Source organism: Carassius gibelio, chromosome B16, assembly GCF_023724105.1.
Source record: "Carassius gibelio isolate Cgi1373 ecotype wild population from Czech Republic chromosome B16, carGib1.2-hapl.c, whole genome shotgun sequence".
Classification (NCBI taxonomy): domain Eukaryota; kingdom Metazoa; phylum Chordata; class Actinopteri; order Cypriniformes; family Cyprinidae; genus Carassius; species Carassius gibelio.
Window position 1 is genome coordinate 7,742,087 of NC_068411.1, and position 24,408 is coordinate 7,766,494.

The following is a 24,408-nucleotide window of genomic DNA, read 5'->3' on the forward strand; positions in this document are numbered from 1 at the left end:
ACTTTGGAAGCTCAAGTCGGCGGAGGTGTGTACGTCGTACAGTAAAACAAAGCAGTTGCATTTTTGCACTTCTGGTTCCATCAACCCAAAGTCAATGTTTATTTGCACATACATAACCCAATTATGCATAATAAGCCAACAGTTCTGGTGGTCATGTAAACGCAGACTAAGGTAATCATAAACGGCATAAGCATAAACCAATCGACACAGCTAGATTTTGTCTATGTGTGACGGTCACGGGAAGACCGCACATTCAACATGGACTTTAATACACACACATACTCACAAACACACACAGAGACTGTTTAGTGATAAGAGTTTATTGTAATTATTGATCAGAGTGAATGGAATACCTGTAAATGATGTGTATTGTTCCCGTGTAGCATTTGTCCCGTGATTTTTAGAGTCCCGGTAGGAAACCATGGCAGGAATTATTGGTTCCGCTTAGGGTGGGAATCTACCATGTATTAATTGAGCGAGGGGGTTTCAGGGGCAACGCGGCCGAGTTGTTGCTGTTATTTCCTGTTTAATGTGAATGATTTAATAACATCAAAGTAGATTTATTAATTATAACATCATGCCAATATGTTTCTTTTAGACGCTGTATATTTAGGTGAACATGTGTAAAGTGTTGTATGTGAGTTTGTCCCTCCCCATGGGGTAATGGTGCTGGCCACCAGTATAAATGTGAATGACTTTGTAATGGAAGGTAGTCTGTGTTTGTTGCTGCAGTGGAGAGTGTGGCCTGAGGGTTGTAGGTATTGTAGGTATTGTGGGTATTTTGTTTAGTTATTTTGAAATTGACCTTGTTGTTAAGGAAGTTATTTTTGGAAACTTATTTTGCATTTGAAATTAATTTGGATTTTTCTTTTTGGTTAAGACTTTGTTCCTAATATTTTTTTGCCATGTTTAATTATATTATTGGGCTTGGATGATTGCCCTTTTGTAAGTTTAAATAAATATTTGTTTACATTTCAAAGTTGTGTATTCATACTGCCTCTGTTTAATTTGGCTACAAAACTTGTGGTGCCTATTAGTAGGCTGACCATTACACTGGTGTCAGAAGTGGGATAGCCAGAAGAGAGCAGTAGGGATTTTTTTTTTTTTTGTTTGTTTTATTTTTAACTCTCCACTGCAGTCAACAGTGGCATAGTGTCGGCTCAGAATGGCTCCTAAAAAGGTGCGGACGGATCAAGCTGAGGTGGAGGAACCCGGTAGAGCTGTTGGGGAAGGTGATGTTAGTGAAGTGGAACTGGGGAGCGTCACTGAGGATGTCTCACTTGCAGAGTTGAGAGACCTGTTCCGTTCACATTTCGCACAGCAGCAGGCTCGAGACCGTCGCCTGGAGCAAGAGGCTGACCGACAAGATGCTCGGTGGAGAGCAATGCAGCATCAGTTCTCTCTTCTGCAGCAGGAAGTGCATGTAAGGACGACGCCAGATCTACGGCCTGGTAGTGATATTCAGACTGGCCTTTTATCACAACCAACAGTCCAGCGAGTGCCCTCAGTGTTACGGGATACATCAGTCAGCCGACAGATGGAATCACCAGCTGCATCTCCACTGGAAGGCCAAGGCCAGAGTCCATTGAGAATTGAGAGAGAGCCACACCTGCAACGACTGAGTGAGACAGATGACGTAGAGCATTATTTAGCTACTTTTGAACGAATAGCGATGGCGTGTCGGTGGCCAACAACCGACTGGGCAGTTAGGTTAGTGCCCCTCTTGTCGGGCAAGGCTAGGGCTGCATATGTATATATGGACATGGTAGACTCACTTGATTATGACAAAGTCAAAGCAGCCATTCTTGCTAAGTATGACATAAATGCAGAGACTTATCGGCTTCAGTTCCGGTCAACAGAAGTGAAGGAGAATGAAACCCCAAAAGAGTTGTATGCCAGACTAAAAGAAAACTATGCCAAGTGGGTGCAGCCACAGCATCATACTAAGGAGGAGATTGGGGAGACAGTCATTTTGGAGCAGTTTTTGCGCATGTTGGCCCCTGATCTGCAAGTATGGATTAAGGAAAGAGGCCCTGTCTCTGCTGCAGAAGCCGCCAACTTAGCAGACACCTTTGTGGCAGCGCGACGCAAGACTCAACCATGGACATTCAAGCGTTGGAAGGGGAGTAAAGATTCCAACAAGTTCCAACACTCCTTCCCCACTACAGTAAGAGCCATCCATGAAGGTAAGTCTGTGAGTGATAAGGTTGGTTCGGCCAAACAAAGCCCTGGTTTGAAATTTGGTGTGAATAGGAGTTTGATATGTTACCATTGTGGACAAGAAGGTCACAAACAGTCAAGGTGCCCTAGTAATGCTTCTACCCAGGTCAATATGTGTACATTTCCAAGATCTAGCGGTGTAGTAACCCCAGTTATATTGCCTTGTGTTGAGGTAGTTCTTAATGGACAAAAGGTTAGAGCACTGGTAGACACAGGAAGTATGCAATCACTGGTGCGTTCAGATTTGGTCTCTGTAGATATGGGGAGTCACACTTCTATAGCACAGATTTGTTGTGTTCATGGAGAAGAAAGGCAGTACCCCACTGTAGGTGTTCAAGTTAATGTACGCGGGCAGGCTTATATATTGGAGGTAGGTGTAGTGGATGGTTTGCCGTATCCAATGATTTTGGGCAGAGACTTGCCTGTTCTAGTAGACCTACTCAGAGATGACAATGAAAGCATGATGGTAAAAGATTGTAGTGTAGCTTTGACCCGGGCTAAGGCTCAGAAACAAAATGCAGATAGTCAGTCCTTGAGTATGTTACCTTACTTTGGAGTAGATTTGGAAGCTCATCCAGGTAAGTCGAGGAAACCTAAAAGACAAAAAAGATTAGAGAAACTTCGTTTTACTGTGACGCATTGTGAGGAACCTAGTGTAGAACAAGGGATGGCTCCAGTAGACATACCTCAGGGGATTGGATTGTGGCAGCAAGAGGATTCAGTGATTGGTTCGCTATATAGGCAGGCTCAGGAAGAGGGACAAGATAAGAACTCTACCGCAGGTGGTTTAGGGAATTTGATGTTTGTTAAAGATGGTGTGTTGTATAAGGGGAAGGGGATAGAGGCTCGCATAGTAGTCCCTCAGAAGGCAAAGGAGATGGTGCTTGAATTGGGCCATTCTATTCCCTGGGCTGGCCATTTAGGAAGGCAGAAGACTTCAGCTCGGATTAGCCGACATTTTTTCTGGCCAAATATGAATAAAGATGTGGCAGAATTTTGTAGAACGTGTCCTCAGTGTCAGAAGACTTCCGGTAGAGGTCCCCCTAGAGCCCCATTAGAGTCACTTCCCGTAGTTGGTGTGCCTTTTGAACAGTTGGGTATGGATGTGGTAGGGCCATTAGAACGAAGCAAAACTGGAAATCGCTTTATGTTGGTTATGACCGATTATGCAACAAGGTACCCAGAGGTTTTCCCTCTTAAGACAGTCAAGGCTAGGACCATTGCAATATGCCTTATGCAGTTGTTCTCCCGAATGGGTTTTCCTAAAACTATCTTGACTGATCAAGGTTCCAACTTCATGTCTAAACTTTTACGACAAGTGTACCGCTTGTTGGGTATTAAGGGCATAAGAACCACACCTTATCACCCACAGACTGACGGTTTGACAGAGAGGTTTAATCAGACACTTAAACAAATGCTGCGGAAGTATGTGAGTGAATCTGGAGCTGACTGGGATCAGTGGATTCCCTATTTACTATTTGCTTACCGGGAGGTCCCTCAATCTTCTACTGGCTTTTCACCTTTTGAATTGTTATATGGCCGGGAGGTGCGAGGTCCCTTGGCTCTATTGAAGGAGTGCTGGATGGGAGGCCAGGAGGCTCCAGAGACTCAACATGTCCTTTCTTATGTTCTTCAAATGCGAGAGAGGCTGAAGAGCATGACTCAGCTAGCCCAGTCAAACTTAGCTCAAGCACAACAACGTCAGCGAAAATATTATGATCAAAAGACCAAAGTAAGAAGTTTTGAGACTGGAGAAAGGGTGTTGGTAATGTTACCCAGCGATACCAGCAAATTGCTCGCTAAATGGCAGGGACCTTTTGAAGTGGTCCGTAAGCTTGGACCTACTACGTATGAGGTTGCCAACTTGGGGAAGAGGCGCTCAAGTCGAGTACTGCATGTTAATTTGCTTAAGAAATGGCATGAGAGACTGCCTCAAGTGGCTGGTGTGTGTTTGATTCGTCAGGTGGAGGATGAAGATGAGGTGGAGGAGCAATATTTACCCCGGCCGGTAGTAGCCACAGTTGACCTCAATCATCTTTCCCCCCTTCAACAGTCACAGCTTCAGAAGATTTGTCGCCCAGGGGTGTGCCAAGAGAAACCTGGACGCACCACACTGATTCATCACAACATCACATTACATGAAGGGGCTGCCAATCGACGGAAGAGCTACCGTATCCCTGAACGGTTATTACCAGCATTGAAGGAAGAGGTGAATCAAATGCTAGCCATGGGTATTATTGAACCTTCTAGCAGTGAGTGGTGTAGCCCTGTAGTCTTAGTTCCAAAAAAAGATGGAACCCTACGCTTTTGTGTGGACTTCAGGTATTTAAATTCAGTTTCCAAATTTGACTCCTACCCTACTCCGCGAATTGATGATTTGATTGACCATCTTGGAAGGGCTAGGTGGCTGACCACACTTGATTTATGCAAAGGCTACTGGCAAGTCCCTTTGAGTGACACTGCAAAAGAGCTGACCGCCTTTAAGACCCCCTGGGGGCTCTTCCATTTTTGTACTATGCCGTTTGGACTGCATGGGGCACCAGCGACATTCCAAAGGTTAATGGACCAAGTGCTAGGTGGGCTGGAAGGATACGCAGCAGCTTATTTGGATGATGTCATTATCTTCAGTTCATCTTGGGAAGAACATCTTGAGCATCTCAAAGTGGTGTTTCATCGTATTCAATCAGCTGGTTTTACTATCAATCCCCGTAAATGTGCCATAGCAAAAAAGGAAACTGAATACCTAGGATATGTTATCGGTGGTGGTGTCATTAGGCCACAGATACAAAAGATGCAGGCAATTCAAGACTGTTCCCTGCCCCAAACGAAAACTCAAGTGAGAGCATTCTTGGGTATGGCTGGGTGGTATAGGCGCTTTGTGCCTAATTTTGCGGTTCGAGCAGCACCTTTAACTGATCTGACACGGAAGACCTGTCCTGTCCAAATTCAGTGGACTGAGGAGGCAAAGCATGCCTTCCAGGACATTAAAAATGCCCTATGCAATGATCCTGTGCTGTCTTGTCCTAATTTTGAAGAACTTTTTGTTTTGCAGACTGATGCTTCTAATACTGGCATTGGGGCAGTGCTGTTGCAAGGGGCACTGGGAGATAGACATCCAGTGGCCTATATAAGTCGCAAGTTGTATCCCAGGGAGGTGAGATACTCCACCGTTGAGAAGGAGTGCTTGGCCGTTAAATGGGCCCTGGACACGTTCAGGTACTACCTTCTTGGCCGGGAGTTCCTCCTTGAAACTGACCACCGGCCACTGCAATGGATGGATCGAATGAGAGACTCAAATGCACGAATCACTCGATGGTATCTATCTATGCAACCTTATCGTTTTATTGTCCAGCATGTTCCAGGAAAGAGTAATGCTACAGCGGACTTTCTTTCTCGCCTGCCGGCTTGAAAATGGGTGGAGGGGAGTGTGACGGTCACGGGAAGACCGCACATTCAACATGGACTTTAATACACACACATACTCACAAACACACACAGAGACTGTTTAGTGATAAGAGTTTATTGTAATTATTGATCAGAGTGAATGGAATACCTGTAAATGATGTGTATTGTTCCCGTGTAGCATTTGTCCCGTGATTTTTAGAGTCCCGGTAGGAAACCATGGCAGGAATTATTGGTTCCGCTTAGGGTGGGAATCTACCATGTATTAATTGAGCGAGGGGGTTTCAGGGGCAACGCGGCCGAGTTGTTGCTGTTATTTCCTGTTTAATGTGAATGATTTAATAACATCAAAGTAGATTTATTAATTATAACATCATGCCAATATGTTTCTTTTAGACGCTGTATATTTAGGTGAACATGTGTAAAGTGTTGTATGTGAGTTTGTCCCTCCCCATGGGGTAATGGTGCTGGCCACCAGTATAAATGTGAATGACTTTGTAATGGAAGGTAGTCTGTGTTTGTTGCTGCAGTGGAGAGTGTGGCCTGAGGGTTGTAGGTATTGTAGGTATTGTGGGTATTTTGTTTAGTTATTTTGAAATTGACCTTGTTGTTAAGGAAGTTATTTTTGGAAACTTATTTTGCATTTGAAATTAATTTGGATTTTTCTTTTTGGTTAAGACTTTGTTCCTAATATTTTTTTGCCATGTTTAATTATATTATTGGGCTTGGATGATTGCCCTTTTGTAAGTTTAAATAAATATTTGTTTACATTTCAAAGTTGTGTATTCATACTGCCTCTGTTTAATTTGGCTACAAAACTTGTGGTGCCTATTAGTAGGCTGACCATTACACTATGTTGTTCCAAACCCGTAAAACCTTCGTTCATCTTCGGAACACAGATTAAGATATTTTTGATGAAATCTGAGAGCTGGATCACTCCTCCATAGGCTTCCAAGGGACTGAAACTTGTTGGCCCAGAAAAGTTATAAAAGAGATCGTTAATATAGTCCAAGTGACTACAGTGGCTCAGTCTTAAGTATATCAAGCGACGAGAATACTTTTTGTGTGCAAAAAACAACAAAAATAATGACTTTATTCCACTATTCATTTCCTTCTCTCTGGGCCTCGAGTGAGTTCACGTAGTAAAACTGCGCAGTGGGTCTGTGGTACACGTCACCACGTAGGCTCACTATTGGCCGACGCTGGTCATGTGTGTGATGCGTGTGACGTGCAACACAGACGCACTGCACAGTTTTACTACATGAACTCACTCGAGGCCTAGAGAGAAGGAAATGAATAGTGGAATAAAGTCGTTATTTTTATTTATTTTTTGCGCACAAAAGTATTCTCGTCGCTTGATAAACTTAAGACTGAGCCACTGTAGTCACTTGGACTATATTAATGATCTCTTTAATAACTTTTCTGGGCCAACAAGTTTCAGTCCCTTGGAAGCCTATGGAGGAGTGATCCAGCTCTCAGATTTCATCAAAAATATCTTAATTTGTGTTCTGAAGATGAACGAAGGTTTTACGGGTTTGGAACAACATGAGGGTGAGTAATTACTGACAGAAATTTCATTTTTGGGTAAACTATCCCTTTAACCTGTGTTCTGTGGCTTATTGAAGTGAGCATGTGTGATGTGTGACAGGAAAGTGTCCTTATTGTGGATTTAAGCACATCCAGAGAGAGCAAGCGTTTTCTCTACCCAAGAAACTCTTAAAATGTGTTCTCATCTCATGCAGAGGTGGTACAGTCAAAATCCTGCATCCGATACTGGATGAGAGGAGAATATGAGTCTGTAAGATTCCCACTGATATTCTGGAATACTCTTGGGCTTTATTTAACATCACAAGTGACATGACATATGAAATACACAAAGTCAGATACACATATGGTTTGCTTTTGACGTCATTAACCTGATTTACTTATAAAGGCACACAATCAGTCAAACATACATTACAAGAATGTAGAAACATTATATATATTACACAAGGATATGGATTTTCTATAGGGTTCTAAAATCCTATAAGGTTTTTGTGGAGGGAACTAGGTGAGGTGAACTACCAGGTTGCCCTTCAAAAATACGTCATCACTGCGGCACTCTGTTCTAAACAATATATAGCCATGATCATATTGTTTGTGTAAGAAAATATGTAATTTTAACTGTATAATTTTAAGACTTAAAAGTATGAAAAGCAAAGCATGCTTTGAGATTAGCCTGGCTGACTATTTTCCTTCAGTAATTTCCCTTCTACATCATATAATGTACATCATATGGTAGAGAACTTTTAGTAAGAATCAAAATAATATTTGACATTAAAGAAACTGAAGCTAATGTATTTCTCCTCTTCAGGGCGTGGAGTTTTCACCACTGGAGCTTTTTTCAGAGGTGATTTTGTTCTTGAATACAGAGGTGAACTTTTGAGTTCACAGGAGAGTCTGGACCGAACTGGACACTACACTGAAGCTGAGAACACGTTCCTGTTTGATTTTCAGTGGCATGGCAAATATTGGTGGTGAGTACAGAACTGTTGGATTGATGTAGTAGGTATGCTAAAATATCTGGGACTGTAAGATACTTAGTTCATGCCTGTAGTTCTGTTCGCTCGTTTCTTTTGGTCCAGATACGCTTAGTGTTCAGATTGGCATTTCTATCGTTGAACCTAAGTTATGATTGACCAGTCTGTCCTTTTTAGGGTCACATATTCCTGTTTTTGGTTTATTTACATGTCTCTGGTCCATGTTATGTTCATATTTCATTTGAACTGCACCAGAGTTCATTTGGAAGCCAACTGAGACCCTTCTCTTCAGCGTCTCGGTCCGCTTGTTTGGTCGCACCAGGTTTCAAATAGCAGCTTTCACATTTATTCAGATGAACCACATTAACAGTCTAAAAAAACATGCCAGATGTGAACACACCCTAATACTTCAAATTCACCATGAACTGACATAGAGTACGGAGTGTAGTTTCTTTAAGTCATCAAAAAAAATTCCCCCTGTATTCCCTAAAGAGAACAACATGGTAACTTTTAGATGCTTTTATCTGAGAGCTGTACATTACCATACATTGCAGTACACTATCATATAGATCAGTGGTTCTGAGACCCTCCTCTGCAGGTTCTGTATGTCTCCTTCACCTGATGCACTCAGATGAGTTCATAGAGCCATGTTCTGATGAAGAACTCCTCATCTCAATCAGGTGGATTAAAACACCAGACATACAGCATATGCAGAGCGGTGGGTTCCCAGGACTGGGGTTCAGAACCACTTGTAAAAATAACTGTACATGTCTAGCATATATACTAAGATTATAAGTATTGAGTGTTCATTTTATGTTTTTATAGCATGGATGCATCTAAAGAAGACTCGTCTTTGGGAAGACTTGCAAACGATGAGACCAGAAATCCTACTTGCAAAATGAGAACTGTTGAAGTGAGCAGAAAACCTCACCTGTGTCTGTTTGCTGTACGAGACATTCTACCAGGAGAGGAAATCACTTACAATTATGGAGACTCAGATTGGCCATGGCGAGTCAAGGTACTATCAATAAAATGCTAAAGAGATTGATCAGTAATTCATGATAATTTTTTACTCTAATTCTGATTAGTTACCATGTGATTGTGGTCTCATATTTCTCAAGCCTTTGAATAAAGCATCAGCAGAATCCACTGATAAAAAGCCAGCCAGCAGTTTGCGCCTGCATAAATCCGTAAGTCCACTTTAAAACATCTGTATCATTATTCTATATTATTGACTCTCTCAGCATAGAGTTGTGTGTGGAATGATATATAAAGTATAGGACAGCTAGAGGAATGAACATTAACAAGTTTTTTTGTCCTTTACAAATATTCTGATATTTTGATATTCATTGGTTTCTTTTCTGACATCTAGCCCCATTGTGCAGCTTCTGTTTCCTCTCCTGAACTGGACAAGGTAAACAGCAATGGTCCTCATAAGCAGTCAGGCAAAGCAAGAACATCAAGGAATAAAACGGTAACCATCTTAAACATGCAGCAACTATCTACTGATGTTTACTGCCAGCTAGTTAAAAATGCAATAAGTGATTTCTGAGAAACACTTAATATTTGAAATCGACACCCAAACAAACAGACCCCTCCCTTCATTGCTCCGCCCCCAAAATAATGAACACGCAACACAGTCAACCACTATTAGCTGGTGCTCAGGTGTTCAAATAGAAAATATCTTTATTGCTGGCAAACCATAGAATGGTTTGGTTTAAGTTGATTTGTAGGTGCATATCGACTTCATCAAGCACCCGTGTCATTTGAAATGTATTTATGTACTCACAATTAAAAAAACAAACAAGAAATTATTTAACGCTGCAGTCCTAGTTTTTCGTCTTTGTCGCCATTTCTGTTCGAAATCTGCAATTGCAGTCATTCGTGGAACTATCAACTTTACATGGGTTGTGCTTTAACACGGCACAGCGCGAATGAATCCAATGTTTTGAGGAGAATGCGCTGCTGTCAATCACATCGCGTCGGTGTGGATACTGTCATTTGCAATGACAGATTATACTTTTTGGAAGTATGAGTCATGACCAACAGAAGAATGTTCACCGGAAAATGACACTGGAACAAGTAACATCCACTTTTGTTCTGACCAACTAAGGGGAAAAAAAGCAATGCAGTAAATCGCGCTGATGAAAGGTGGGGTATGTGATTTGCAAAACGGCCGGGAGATTTTGAAAATACACAACTCCTATGGTCTTACCTTCTTTCCTTTGACTCCACCCATTCGAAGAACATGGACATGATGGGGGAGGGGGTATAGTACGACCGTTTGATTGATGCAGTTACTGTCTAATGATTCTAGGTAGTTTTGGAAATGATTGGCTGGAGTTTTTCGAGTCCTGCCTGTTCCACAGATGATTAAATTGCTTACTTTTCATTTCAGTGCTTCTAACTCAGTGGCTGTAAGTGGGTTAGGAATAGGATTTCAAGTGATTTTGAAAAAATGGACAAAAAAGACAATTACATACCCCACCTTTAAATCTAACAATCGCTTATCAATTATCATATCACATCAAACCGTGCAAACTATACTTTGTTCTCAAATTGTTAATGTTAACAACATCAGCATTGTGTGACTACATTTAAGGCCCTTCAGATATTTATCCTTGTTTTCGTGTGGGCCAGGCGGCCAGTCTCTTTTTTTCTGTAGCCACTCCAAAGTCCAAGTCACCCACGTCACCTTCAACCTCGCCTGTGCAGCCCTCATCATCCTCGCCTGCCTACAGAGGAGGAGAGTGCATCAACAAAGCTGCTTGCGAATGTGGCATAAAGAACCCTGAAGCACTGTCATCAACTAGGCTCAGGAAACACATAGCAACCATGTCTAAAATTCTTAACCTTAATGAGAATGAAGCAGACCAACTGGCTGATTTCCTTGGTCACGATATCCGAATCCACAGACAGTATTATCGGTTACCAGAGGGAACACTGCAGCTGGCAAAAATGAGTAAAGTCCTAATGGCCATGGAGAAAGGAACACTGTCTGACTACAAAGGAAAGAAACTTGATGACATTGAAATCGACCCAAATGGTATGAGTATACATGCTCTGTGTGTATCTGTGCTATACATATTTGCAAAACAATGTATATATTCATGTCACAGATACTAGGTATAAGCAATAAAGTGTTCATTTTTCGTTAATTAATTATTAAGAGCAACTTGAGGCCCAAGGTGATTCCATGTCAAGTGATGAGGAGGATTCCAGTGACCTCTCTCAGACACCAGCACCAGCACCAGTACAGACTGATCAACCTGTTCAATCTGATCAAGCTGTTTCACAGGAGGATCAAGGTAAGAAAAATCTCTACATTGCACAAACAACAATAATCAAATAAACATGAATTGGCTCCATGCAGCAATATCCAGACAAATTCAAAAAAAAAATTATGCATTGGGAACACAGTCTTGATTTGCTCTTTACTCACCGATTTAGTTGTAATGAGAATGTGTAATGAGAATTTACTTTTTAATTATTTCATAGGTTCTTCAAATGCTCCAAAAAAGAAATGGGAGGACAGTGAGGTAAAAGCAGTAGAGAGACACATGATGAGTTTCATCAAGACATGCAAAGTTCCTGGTAAGCAAGACTGTGAAAGATGCATTCACGCAGAGCCAGAAGCTTTGAAGCAGCGAACATGGACTGGTGTGAAAAATGATGTGCGGAACAGGATCACGACTCTTAAAAGAAAGGGTGGTTTGTAGGGAGGGACAAACACTTCAACACTTTGCACATTATGCTCTTTTTGTAGGAAATGGAGCTAAATTAAAAGAAATGAGGATAAAGGTGTAGAAATATTTTGTGGATGGAATGAAACAGAATATAAAGTGAAAAGTTAGAGTATAAGAAGGCTAATGAAGAAGTAGAGGATAGTAAGAGTCAATTTTCTTTGTTCAGTTACAATATAGTTGGATGAAATGTCATGTTAAACTTTTTGATATTTCTGTCATAGAGGGAGGGGAGAATGTAAAGATGATAAAAAAGGGAAGAGTGAATAGCTGTGCTGGACATGGGCTATGGCTGGATGTAACCGATTGGTGAGAGTTGCTGTGTGCAGACTAGAGAAGCTGAAAACTGAGATGTGATGTCAGACACTTTCTGCTTCCCGTAGTGATGCAGAGCCAGAAGCTTTGAAGCAGGGAACATGGACTGGTGTGAAAAATTATGTGCGGAACAGGATCACGACTCCTAAAAGAAAGGGTGGTTTGTAGGGAGGCACAAACACTTCAACACTTTGCACATTATGCTCTTTTCGTAAGAAATGGAACTAAATTAAAAGAAATTAAGATAAAGGTGTAGACATTAAAATTAAGAGACGCCCGCGCTGTTTGCATACTTTACCACAGCTGAAGTAGAAAAAATGCATTATTTTCCAAATACACAGATATTTCGGAGACATTTTCATTCAATACATGCACTGCTTGATACAGTGTCTGTTTGTACAAGAATAAAATTCAACATAAGCCTAAATACCAACGTAAAGAGGGAGGAGAGAATGTAAAGGGGACGTAAAGAGGTAGGAGAGAATGTAAAGGGGACGTAAAGAGGGAGGAGAGAATGTAAAGGGGACGTAAAGAGGTAGGAGAGAATGTAAAGGGGACGTAAAGTGGGAGGAGAGAATGTAACGGGGACGTAATGAGGGAGGAGAGAATGTAAAGGGAATGTAAAGGACGTAAAGTAGGAGAGCATGTAAAGGGGACGTAAAGAGGGAGGGGAGAATGTAAAGGGGACGTAAAGTGGGAGGAGAGAATGTAACGGGGACGTAAAGAGGGAGGAGAGAATGTAACGGGGACGTAATGAGGGAGGAGAGAATGTAAAGGGAATGTAAAGGACGTAAAGTAGGAGAGCATGTAAAGGGGACGTAAAGAGGGAGGGGAGAATGTAAAGGGGACGTAAAGAGGGAGGAGAGAATGTAAAGGGGACGTAAAGTGGGAGGAGAGAATGTAACGGGGACGTAATGAGGGAGGAGAGAATGTAAAGGGAACGTAAAGGATGTAAAGTAGGAGAGCATGTAAAGGGGACGTAAAGAGGGAGGGGAGAATGTAAAGGGGACGTAAAGTGGGAGGAGAGAATGTAACGGGGACGTAATGAGGGAGGAGAGAATGTAAAGGGAATGTAAAGGACGTAAAGTAGGAGAGCATGTAAAGGGGACGTAAAGAGGGAGGGGAGAATGTAAAGGGGACGTAAAGAGGGAGGAGAGAATGTAAAGGGGACGTAAAGTGGGAGGAGAGAATGTAACGGGGACGTAATGAGGGAGGAGAGAATGTAAAGGGAACGTAAAGGATGTAAAGTAGGAGAGCATGTAAAGGGGACGTAAAGAGGGAGGGGAGAATGTAAAGGGGACGTAAAGAGGGAGGGGAGAATGTAAAGGGGACGTAAAGAGGGAGGGGAGAATGTAAAGGGGATGTAAAGAGGGAGGGGAGAATTTAAAGGAGACGAAAGAGGGAGGGGAGAATGCAAAGGGAACGTAAAGAGGGAGGAGAGCATGTAAAGGGAACGTAAAGAGGGAGGAGAGCATGTAAAGGGGACGTAAAGAGGGAGGAGAGCATGTAAAGGGAACGTAAAGAGGGAGGAGAGAATGTAAAGGGGACGTAAAGAGGGAGGAGAGCATGTAAAGAGGGAGGAGAGAATGTAAAGGGGACGTAAAGAGGGAGGAGAGCATGTAAAGAGGGAGGAGAGCATGTAAAGAGGGAGGAGAGCATGTAAAGGGTACGTAAAGAGGGAGGAGAGACAGCGACGCCCTTGCTGTGCCATAAGGCAACAGAGTACAACTAGAGTGATTGGAGAGCAGGAGGACTCAGATAGAGCAGATTCTCTAGAGCGACTCACGAGCTCTGATGATGACACAGCTAATCCACGATTGGCAGAGTACACCGCTTGACAACGATCACGTGTGTTTCATGTCTCTTCTCACACCTTCAGTTCCACTAAGGATCACATCTGTGCTTTATAACAGTAAAAGCTCTTTTCACATAGTTGCGATAAATGTTTATCAAAATAAAACAAATAAAACAATGTAGACCCCACTTCACTGGTATTTAGGCTTATTTTGAACTTTATTCTTGTACAAACAGTAGTGCATGTATTGAATGAAAATGTCTCTGAAATATCTGTATTTGGAAAATAATGCGTTTATTCCACTTCAGCTGTGGTAAAGTATGCAAACTTAGCCTGAGCATCACTACAGGAAGCAGAAAGTGTCTGACATCACATCTCAGTTTTCAGCTTCTCTCGTCTGCACACGGCAACTCTCACCAATCAGTTACATCCAGCCATAGCCCATGTCCAGCACAGCTAATATAAGGGAGGAATAGAGGCAGTAAATGTAAAGAGGATAAAGAGAGGGAGGAGTAAAGCGGGTAAAAAGAGTGAGGAGTAGAGTTAAAGAGGATAAAGAGAGGGAGGAGTGAAGAGGGAGGAGTAGAGTTAAAGAGGATAGAGAGGGAGGAGTAAAGAGGGTAAAAAGAGGGAGGAGTAGAGTTAAAGAGGGAGGAAGTAAAGGAGGAAGTAGAGAGATTTTGAAGAAGGGTGGATGGAGGAAGTACAGAGGATAGTTGGGCACTGAGAATCATTCCCACCTCCAAGTTAATTGATTTTTCATTGTTGTTCTTTAAAAAAAAAATTTTTTTTGAAGTTCTGTCATTAACTGCAATGTGCACTTTCAACACAATGTGTCCAAGACTGTTAATATTAAAGAGTCATTTAATCGGAGTGTGTGTGTCACTCGAGTCCCCAAAGAGTCATTTAATCGGAGTGTGTGTGTCACTCGAGTCCCCAAAGAGTCATTTAATCGGAGTGTGTGTGTCACTCGAGTCCCCAAAGGGTCATTTAATCGGAGTGTGTGTGTCACTCGAGTCCCCAAAGGGTCATTTAATCGGAGTGTGTGTGTCACTCGAGTCCCCAAAGGGTCATTTAATCGGAGTGTGTGTGTCACTCGAGTCCCCAAAGGGTCATTTAATCGGAGTGTGTGTGTGTCACTAGAGTCCCCAAAGGGTCATTTAATCGGAGTGTGTGTGTCACTCGAGTCCCCAAAGGGTCATTTAATCGGAGTGTGTGTGTGTCACTAGAGTCCCCAAAGGGTCATTTAATCGGAGTGTGTGTGTGTCACTAGAATCCCCAAAGGGTCATTTAATCGGAATGTGTGTGTGTCACTAGAATCCCCAAAGGGTCATTTAATCGGAGTGTGTGTGTGTCACTAGAATCCCCAAAGGGTCATTTAATCGGAATGTGTGTGTGTCGCTAGAGTCCCCAAAGGGTCATTTAATCGGAGTGTGTGTGTGTCACTAGAATCCCCAAAGGGTCATTTAATCGGAGTGTGTGTGTGTCACTAGAATCCCCAAAGGGTCATTTAATCGGAGTGTGTGTGTGTCACTAGAATCCCCAAAGGGTCATTTAATCGGAGTGTGTGTGTCACTCGAGTCCCCAAAGAGTCATTTAATCGGAGTGTGTGTGTCACTCGAGTCCCCAAAGGGTCATTTAATCGGAGTGTGTGTGTCACTCGAGTCCCCAAAGGGTCATTTAATCGGAGTGTGTGTGTCACTCGAGTCCCCAAAGGGTCATTTAATCGGAGTGTGTGTGTCACTCGAGTCCCCAAAGGGTCATTTAATCGGAGTGTGTGTGTGTCACTAGAGTCCCCAAAGGGTCATTTAATCGGAGTGTGTGTGTCACTCGAGTCCCCAAAGGGTCATTTAATCGGAGTGTGTGTGTGTCACTAGAGTCCCCAAAGGGTCATTTAATCGGAGTGTGTGTGTGTCACTAGAATCCCCAAAGGGTCATTTAATCGGAGTGTGTGTGTGTCACTAGAATCCCCAAGGGTCATTTAATCGGAATGTGTGTGTGTCGCTAGAGTCCCCAAAGGGTCATTTAATCGGAGTGTGTGTGTGTCACTAGAATCCCCAAAGGGTCATTTAATCGGAGTGTGTGTGTGTCACTAGAATCCCCAAAGGGTCATTTAATCGGAGTGTGTGTGTGTCACTAGAATCCCCAAAGGGTCATTTAATCGGAGTGTGTGTGTGTCGCTAGAGTCCCCAAAGGGTCATTTAATCGGAGTGTGTGTGTGTCACTAGAATCCCCAAAGGGTCATTTAATCGGAGTGTGTGTGTGTCGCTAGAGTCCCCAAAGGGTCATTTAATCGGAGTGTGTGTGTGTCGCTAGAGTCCCCAAAGGGTCATTTAATCGGAGTGTGTGTGTGTCGCTAGAGTCCCCAAAGGGTCATTTAATCGGAGAGTGTGTATCACTATTTTTATTTGTATAGAGTTTTTTTGACAATTACTACACTTTACAGAGGAACATGCCTAATGTCTTAAAACCCCAGTGTGTAGCCAAAGATGACTCTGGTGAGGAAAACTCCTTAAGATATTTTTGTGATAATGATTAGTTTACAGTCGATGCTAAATTAACTAGAGGGATGCAGATTCGGTCAGTGAAAGGTTCTCTGCCATGAAGTGAAGTCAGTTTTATTTCTATAGCGCATGATACAATACAGATGGTTTCAAAGGAGCTTCACACACATAAAATAACTTGCAAATGTCAACAATTATGAAATGACTAATGTAGAGCTGTTTTGCAGTTGAAATTAAAGACAATAGTGTTATTATTCATCTCAATTCTGTTCATCTTTTGCTTCTGATAGTCAATCAGTCAAGTCAATAACATTTCTGAATGTTAATTGTCATTCCCCAACTGAGCAGCCAAAGGCACTTGATCTCAAGCTACAAATCAGACAAAACATGTAGGCTACCCATTTACAGTGATCTTGCTGAAAAGAAGAAACCCAGTTTACTCTCTCACACCTGTATCTTTGCACTAGCTTGATTTCACTGTCCAGTATTGGAACTTTAATTGTAATATTCTACTTCTGTCTTCTTAGGATAAATAATATATACCATCTCATCAATGTCCTGAAAGTATACCTTAACCAGAGTTTGTGTATCACCATGGTCCTCAAAGTATGACTTGATCAGAGTTTGTGTTTAATGTCCCCAAAAGCGACATATAAAATAATGTCCCTAAAGTGATGGTAAAATGTCAGGTCTTTAAGGAAGGCTTTTATTGATAAAATCAAGTGATATTTGTGATGACAGCTTCTCCAGAAGTGCAGTCATATCTTTCTTTAGTCTCTAGACCCTTCAGAAAGGGGTGTCCCTAAAGGTAGGGTTTCCAGTCATACGTCCTCACATTGTGGTTAAGTAGGTATGTGTGTGTGTGTGTGTGTGTGTGTGTGTGTGTGTGTGTTTTGAACAGACCACACCGGGCCACCCGCCACTGACAGGGTCAACAGGGCAGGGGTCAGGAGAGGTCATGCCTGCTACAGCTAATTATACAACAGCCTATATCCTCCCCTCTGACCACAGACAGGGGTAAGGGGATTATGGAAAATATGTTGGGAAGTTATGAGAACGCCCTATAGAGGTATACACCATGTCGGAAATGAAGAAGGAAAAAAGAGTTCGTTTGTTATTGGAGTCCATGCTGAGGGAAAAATACTTTGAAGACTCAGAGTTCAACAGATCTTTTGAAACATAAGCAGTAAAGGTTTTTAAACAGCAATTATTATTATTATTTTTTATTATTTATTTATTTTGATTTAGCTAAAAGAGAAAAACATACTTAAAACAAGTTTTCTTTGCTGGGAATTCAACAATTAATGCCTTAAATAAACTACCATTCATAAGTTTAGCGTCTTTTTTAAGGTTCTGGAAAAAAAAATAATTTTTATATAATATATATATATTCTGTTCACAACAGCTGCATTTATTTGATCCAAAAAAAAAAAAAAAACTGTTTCCATGTGAATATACACACTCAAAAAAATATTTAACCCCAAAAGTTAAAAATTATTTAATTCAATTAGATGTCAATTTTCCATCCAATGTAATCACATAAATCCAACGCAAAAGTTAATATTTGTTTAAGCTTCACCTTTTCATGTTCAGTTAACGTAAATGAATTAAATAGATTTTATGAAAACTGATGAACTGTGATTTAAGCTTGTATAATACATAAACTTTACTCATTTTCAATAACTTGTTACTTGCTTTATATAAGCACCTTACATTTTCTTAATTCTATTGAATAAATGGACAAAACATGTTACATTTTCAAACCTTTATTGTTGTAATTGAAAGTGACAAAAGTGAAGTGACATTCAGCCAAGTATGGTGACCCATACTCAGAATTTGTGCTCTGCATTTGCACGCACGCACGCACGCGCACACGCACACGCACACGCACACGCACACGCACACACACACACACACACACACACACACACACACACACACACACACACACACACACACACACACACGGAGCGGAGCGGAGCAGTGGGCAGCCATTTATGCTGCGGCGCCCGGGGAGCAGTTGGGGGTTCAATGCCTTGCTCAAGGGCACCTAAGTCGTGGTATTGAAGGTGGAGAGAGCACTGTACATGCACTCTAGTGATGTGTCGTTCTTGAACGATTCGTTCATTTTGAACGAATCTTTAATGTGACTCGGGAAGAACGAGTCGTCTCGGGGAGTGATTCGTTCAGTCGCGCATGCGCATTATTCTATGGGTTCTGTTCTAGTAGTAGTAATTCACCTGTCATTCAATGCAGTCTTGAGCCGGAAAGAGAATTGATTAGTTCATAGTTCGAGTCTATCGGGTTTTTGACTCGTTCCTCAATCACGTGACAGCCCAATACGTTAAACCCAATGCAGCATGAGCCGGAAAGAGAATTGATTAGTTCATAGTTCGAGTCTATCGGGTTTTTGACTCGTTCCTCAATCACGTGACAGCCCAATACGTTAAACCCAATGCAATATGAGCCGGAAAGAGAATTGATTAGTTCATCTCATGAGTCTTCAGGTCGAGTCGTTCCTTAATCACGTGACAGACCCATACGCTAAAACCATAGACACTGACAGTAAAAGAATGCAGATAATTGAATAGTTCATCTTTCGGTTCTTCGGGTTTTTCGTTCTTTTGTACTGTTTGACAACATTGGCTAGAGTAATTAGTTCATTTACAACTTTCCTTACAAAATGGGTGCGTAGTACTTATTTATTATTAGTATTATTTACTCTTACAGTAACGTGATGCATTTCTGGTTTCAAATTGTTGTTTTTAATTTCTGTCATGGTGGTACTTTTCCATAACACTGAATGTGGAAATAAAGAGTTGGTTATGCTTAAAATGTTGATCTTTTTTTCTGTCTGTTTGTTTGTTTTGGTTTAGTTGTGCAGTTATTAAATCAGATTGTCTGTGTAAACCATACTTTTGTAACATATGACACTTTATAAACATTAAAAACACTGTACATACTTTTGAATAGTTGTTTATTGTTTATTACAGAAAAGCTTTGTAACAAAGAGGACAACTATTCCAAAATAAATTAAAATAATAAAAATGTAAATAATTAAAAATGAAATTAAAATTAAAAGATAATAAAGACACAGGGTCTAATAACCTTAACAAATGAACTTTAAAAGTACAATATAAAAAAAATAAAAACTAAATATTGCACAACAAGCTATTCCCAAAATAATTTTAAACCATTTGAATAAAAAATAAATGAAAATTAAGAGATACTAAAGCTATGGAGCCTTATAACAATAACAAATTACCTTTTAAAATCACAACAACAAAAATATTGCACAACAAGCTAGTCTTTTTCTAAATAAATAAAAATAAATAAGCTTTAAAATAAATAACACACTGTGGCTATATTTTTAGGACTTGCTTTAAGGCATGTTTACATTATTAAAAAAACAACAAGCTCCCTGACCTTGGATGGGCTGAGTCTGTGAGTTCTTCTATCTGAGATAATCTGCCCAGTTTTAGAAAAAAAAAATTCAGATGGCACGGATGTGGCCACAATGCAAAGTCTTGTCTTTGTGACTTCAGAAAGGCTTGTGTATACTGGTGAACATCTCCTCCACCAGGCCAGAGGGTCTGATGTGCGGGGTAAGAGTGGCTCTGCAAGGTTGGCCCTCATCTCCATCATAGCATCTGGGGTCTTAGAAGAAGTAGCAGAAGGCCTCAAGCTTGCTACCCTCTTGTCAAAGTCTTCCCAAAACATGGCCCCTGCACTGGCAGTGCACCAGGATCTGAAACTCCTCACTCTGAGCTGGGTTAAAACTGTTAAAGCTGAAGTTATCATAACCTTAATGTCTTTAACATTTGTCTTTAACATTAATAATTCAAATTCAAAATGTTATTTGCTTTTAATGTATGTCATTATGTCCTTTTTTGAGCAATCTTCTTATACATATATTACACCAATATGTCAAGTCTGCCTAGGAAAAGCAATTATTATACCAGCAAACTCAAAATTGGAGTAAAAATGAACAAACTAGTCTATAAATACTTTTTATTGTAAGCTTGGATTATTATATTATTATATAGCCTAGTGTTTATTTACCGATAGACAGTCAAGAAGACAAATTAATCAAAATTGTATTTATAACAGGGTTTTATTTATTTATAAAATAATAACAAACCACAGATCCTCAACAAACAGTAACAAAAACACGGTGACAGAAATGTCAGAAATAGCGCATGGGGCTGTCACGTGATTAAGGAACGAGTCAAACTCGACCCGAAAGACTCATTGAGATGAACTAATCAATTCTCTTTCCGGCTCAAGACTGCGTTAGTTTCGCGTATGGGGCTGTCACGTGATTAAGGAACGAGTCAAACTCGACCCGAAAGACTCATGAGATGAACTAATCAATTCTCTTTCCGGCTCAAGACCGCGTTAGTTTTGCGTATGGGGCTGTCACGTGATTAAGGAATGACTTAAACCCGAAGACTTCTTGTCAGATAAGAGGTGAGATGAGCTAATCACAGACTGAAGACCCAGGTAAAGAATGAGTATTTTTTTCTTTATCTCATAGCATTTTATTTTTGTATTGTTTGTAGTGTGATCAACGTTTGCGTAAGTACTAGATGTGTTGGGGAGGTAGCACTTAATATTTTAATAACATTTTGCTAAAATGAACGAAATGAACGAAATGACTCGAAAAAAGATTCGTTCATTTTGCTGAACGAGACTCAAAAGTCCGAGTCGGTAAAATGATCCGAACTTCCCATCACTAATGCACTCCCCCCACCCACAATTCCTGCAGGCCCGGGACTCGAACTCACAACTTTTCCATTGCCAGTTCAACTCGAACCATTGGGCCGCAACTTCCCTATATTTATAATTTTAGCTAACTTGGCAGGTCCTCAACCCAACCACAAGCTCCACACTTCACCACAATGGTAACTCGCACAAAATACACCAATATAAAGTCTTTTAAAATGCCCATATAATAGAGCATTAGACATGAAAAAGTCTCCTTATTATCACATTTTACTAAAAACTGCATAAAATAACACTTTATTTCAACATTTTCTCTCCCCATATCCAGTCCTGTGCAAAGCATGATGGGAAGTGTAAAACTTATTTTGAGGTACTTGATTGAAACATGTTCTTTCAAAATGAAAACTTTATGTTAAACCAACAAGTGACAGTTTTAAGTCAGTTTAACATGACACAATCATGTTGAACTGAAAAATAGCCAAAATGGCATTAATTCAACATGAATTGTTCAGGTAAAGTGAACAAATGTAAAAAATCATTTTTTTGAGTGCAGTATTGAAGAATGTAATTTATTTCTGTAATCAAAGCTGTATTTTCAGCATCATTACTCCAATCTTCAGTGTCAAATCATTCTAATATGCTGATTGCTGCTCAAGAAAAAAAAAGCTATTCTTTTTAATATTTTTGTTGAATCTTTGATATATTTAAATTTTTCAGAATTCTTTGATCATGTACAGTTGAGCTCAAAGGTTTACATCCCCCTTTCAGAATCTGCAAAATATTAATTATTTTACCAAAATAAAATAATGCATTATCACTCTTAATGCATCAGTGAGCGTCTGAACCTTCTGTGATAGTTACATATGAGTTCTTCAGTTGTCTTCAGTGTGAAAAGATGGACCTCAGAATCATACAGTCATTGTTGGAAAGGGTTCAAATACACAACAATGCCGGAAAACCAAAGATTTGTGGATTCTGAAGGATTTTTCTGAAGAACAGCAGACAGTTTAACTGTTCAGGATAATAAAAAAATTAAATAATAAAAAAATAAAAAAAAATAAAAAATCAGCTGTGGATCATTCAGTAAACAGCACAGTGTTAAGACTCATGGGGGTGTAAACTTTTGATCGGGGTCATTTTTATAAATTCAGCTATTATTTTCTCTTGTGGACTATATGTAAACATCTTTTATTTGAAATATCTTATTCAGGTCAGCTGTTGAGACAAACGACTAAACTTATCTTTACATCCCATAGCATCTTCCTCATGTTGGCTTATTATGGACACGTCTTACTCTATATTTTCATCTTATTGCAAATTTCTTTGTCACTGTCACATGTAAACCATACAGCAAAATCTTAAGCGAGCACACATTTCAACCGTCATACCGGCCAGGCCTTTATCAGGACCTGCTCCTGCCGCTTTGAGCGCATGTATTTGGTGTGAGGAGGATGTGGTTAATGTCAGAGAAAACCGTCTGCTGCCCTCTGCCATATCTGAACTTGTGTTTGTGACAATATCACGGTTCTGTGTGTCTTGGCTTGTTTCTGAGGTTAATCCCAGCGATGTTTGGGGTGGGCCATCCCAGCCGTATCAATCACCCTCAGACAAACTAACAGTCTGAATCGAAACATGTGTTCAGTGTTTGAGCTCAGCTGAGCTAACAGGACCAGAACATATTGTGTGTGTAGACAAGGCCTGGTCTAACTCAAAACCAGCACAACTGTCCATTCATGAACAATGAGGGCAACCGCACTGGCATTTCCCTGCAAAGAAGATAGCTGTGCTAAAGAATGCACGTTTAACAAATAATGAAGTCAGGATTGACTGGATTTATAAGGTTTACATTAAACAACTGTCTGCTTGAGCTCTGGCTTGTATATATATTGTTCCTGAGGGTAAAAAATGTAAAGAAATCCCTTTTATTTTTTCTCAATAATTTCTGAGTTTGTCTCAACTTTTTAAGACACATTTTATGACAAAATTCAACATATTTTTTAAAACAATTCTACTGTCCAGAACACACCATTGAGATCAATTCAAAATACTCTGGTCTCTGTCAACCTTTATTCGTATGGAAAAGAGAACAAATCATTCCTCAGTCCCTGTTTTTGTGTTCCACTGAAGAAAGAAACCATATTAGAATAAACTTTTTAAAACTTTTATGCAGAGCATTCACTGCTCACATGGCTACTGGTGATGGTTTTTTAAGCAAGGATAATGTAATTTTACTAGAATATTACAATAAAGACATTTAGTTTAAATAGCTCAATTAGTTTTTTTCTTTTCTTTTACTTTTTACTCATCAAAATATCTTAAAAACTAAATTGTATCACAATTTCCACAAAAAAAATCAGACATGTTTCTTGAACAGCAAATAAGTATATTAGAATGATTTCTGAAGGAGTAATGATGCTGAAAATGCAGCTTTGATCACAGCAAGCGGTTATATTTTAATAAAATAAATGCACCCTTGGTTAACATAAAAAAATAAAAACATATTTATACTTTTGTGCAAACCATAAATATTGGTTAAGTGAGTCAAGCTACTTTAAACACAAGTTCAGATTGCTAAAGCAAACGTACTGTAGCTGATTTAAGTGACTGTGTGATTCACTGAAATCCATTGACAGCATGTACTAATATTCACTCTGTATACAAAGCTTTTTCCACTGAATTTATCCCCTGCCAACTAGAAAAAGTACAATAAATTAAGTAATGCTACATTGTACAGTTATGCCCGTAGGCATATGAGTAAGTGAAAGAGCTGTAGTTTGGCCGTGAGGATCTGGGTGGGTCTGGATGTGGAGCTTGTCGTCTTTACACACAGCTCCTCTGGGATTGTCACTGGCATCATGTTTTATTAGATTATTGGATGGATCAGTCAAATCAATTTCACCAAGCACATTTCTGCACCTCTATAGTTGCACAATATCATGAGAGAGGCAGCACGATTTGGCCAACAAAATCATATCGCAACTGTATTTTGACTATAATATGCTAAAACATTTAACATTGCCTGTTTCTCGCTTATACATCAAAACTCACACTGAAAAACTAGGATTTGATGCTCAAAACAGTGTCATGTTTTACTAGCAATAGTGTACAGCAGTCCGGTTTCAGGAGTAAAATCCCATTTATTTTCTCCATGGAGGAACTGATTTTGAATTATAACATATAAACAT

General features: G+C 40.3%; 2 protein-coding genes across 2 annotated transcripts; both read left to right on the top strand.

The window, feature by feature from the left end:
• Nucleotides 1–1,041: 1,041 nt before the first annotated feature.
• On the top strand, nucleotides 1,042–5,895 carry LOC127974511 (uncharacterized). The gene is made up of 2 exons (XM_052577845.1): nucleotides 1,042–2,186; nucleotides 5,273–5,895. Exons 1-2 carry the CDS (start codon nucleotides 1,166–1,168, stop codon nucleotides 5,275–5,277), a joined length of 1,026 nt encoding a protein of 341 aa, XP_052433805.1. The 5' UTR covers nucleotides 1,042–1,165; the 3' UTR covers nucleotides 5,278–5,895.
• A 1,890-nt stretch (nucleotides 5,896–7,785) lies between these two features.
• LOC127974580 (uncharacterized) lies at nucleotides 7,786–12,463 on the top strand. The gene is made up of 7 exons (XM_052577949.1): nucleotides 7,786–8,138; nucleotides 8,967–9,159; nucleotides 9,263–9,331; nucleotides 9,514–9,615; nucleotides 10,782–11,187; nucleotides 11,312–11,449; nucleotides 11,640–12,463. Exons 1-7 carry the CDS (start codon nucleotides 7,957–7,959, stop codon nucleotides 11,858–11,860), a joined length of 1,311 nt encoding a protein of 436 aa, XP_052433909.1. The 5' UTR covers nucleotides 7,786–7,956; the 3' UTR covers nucleotides 11,861–12,463.
• Nucleotides 12,464–24,408: the final 11,945 nt, after the last annotated feature.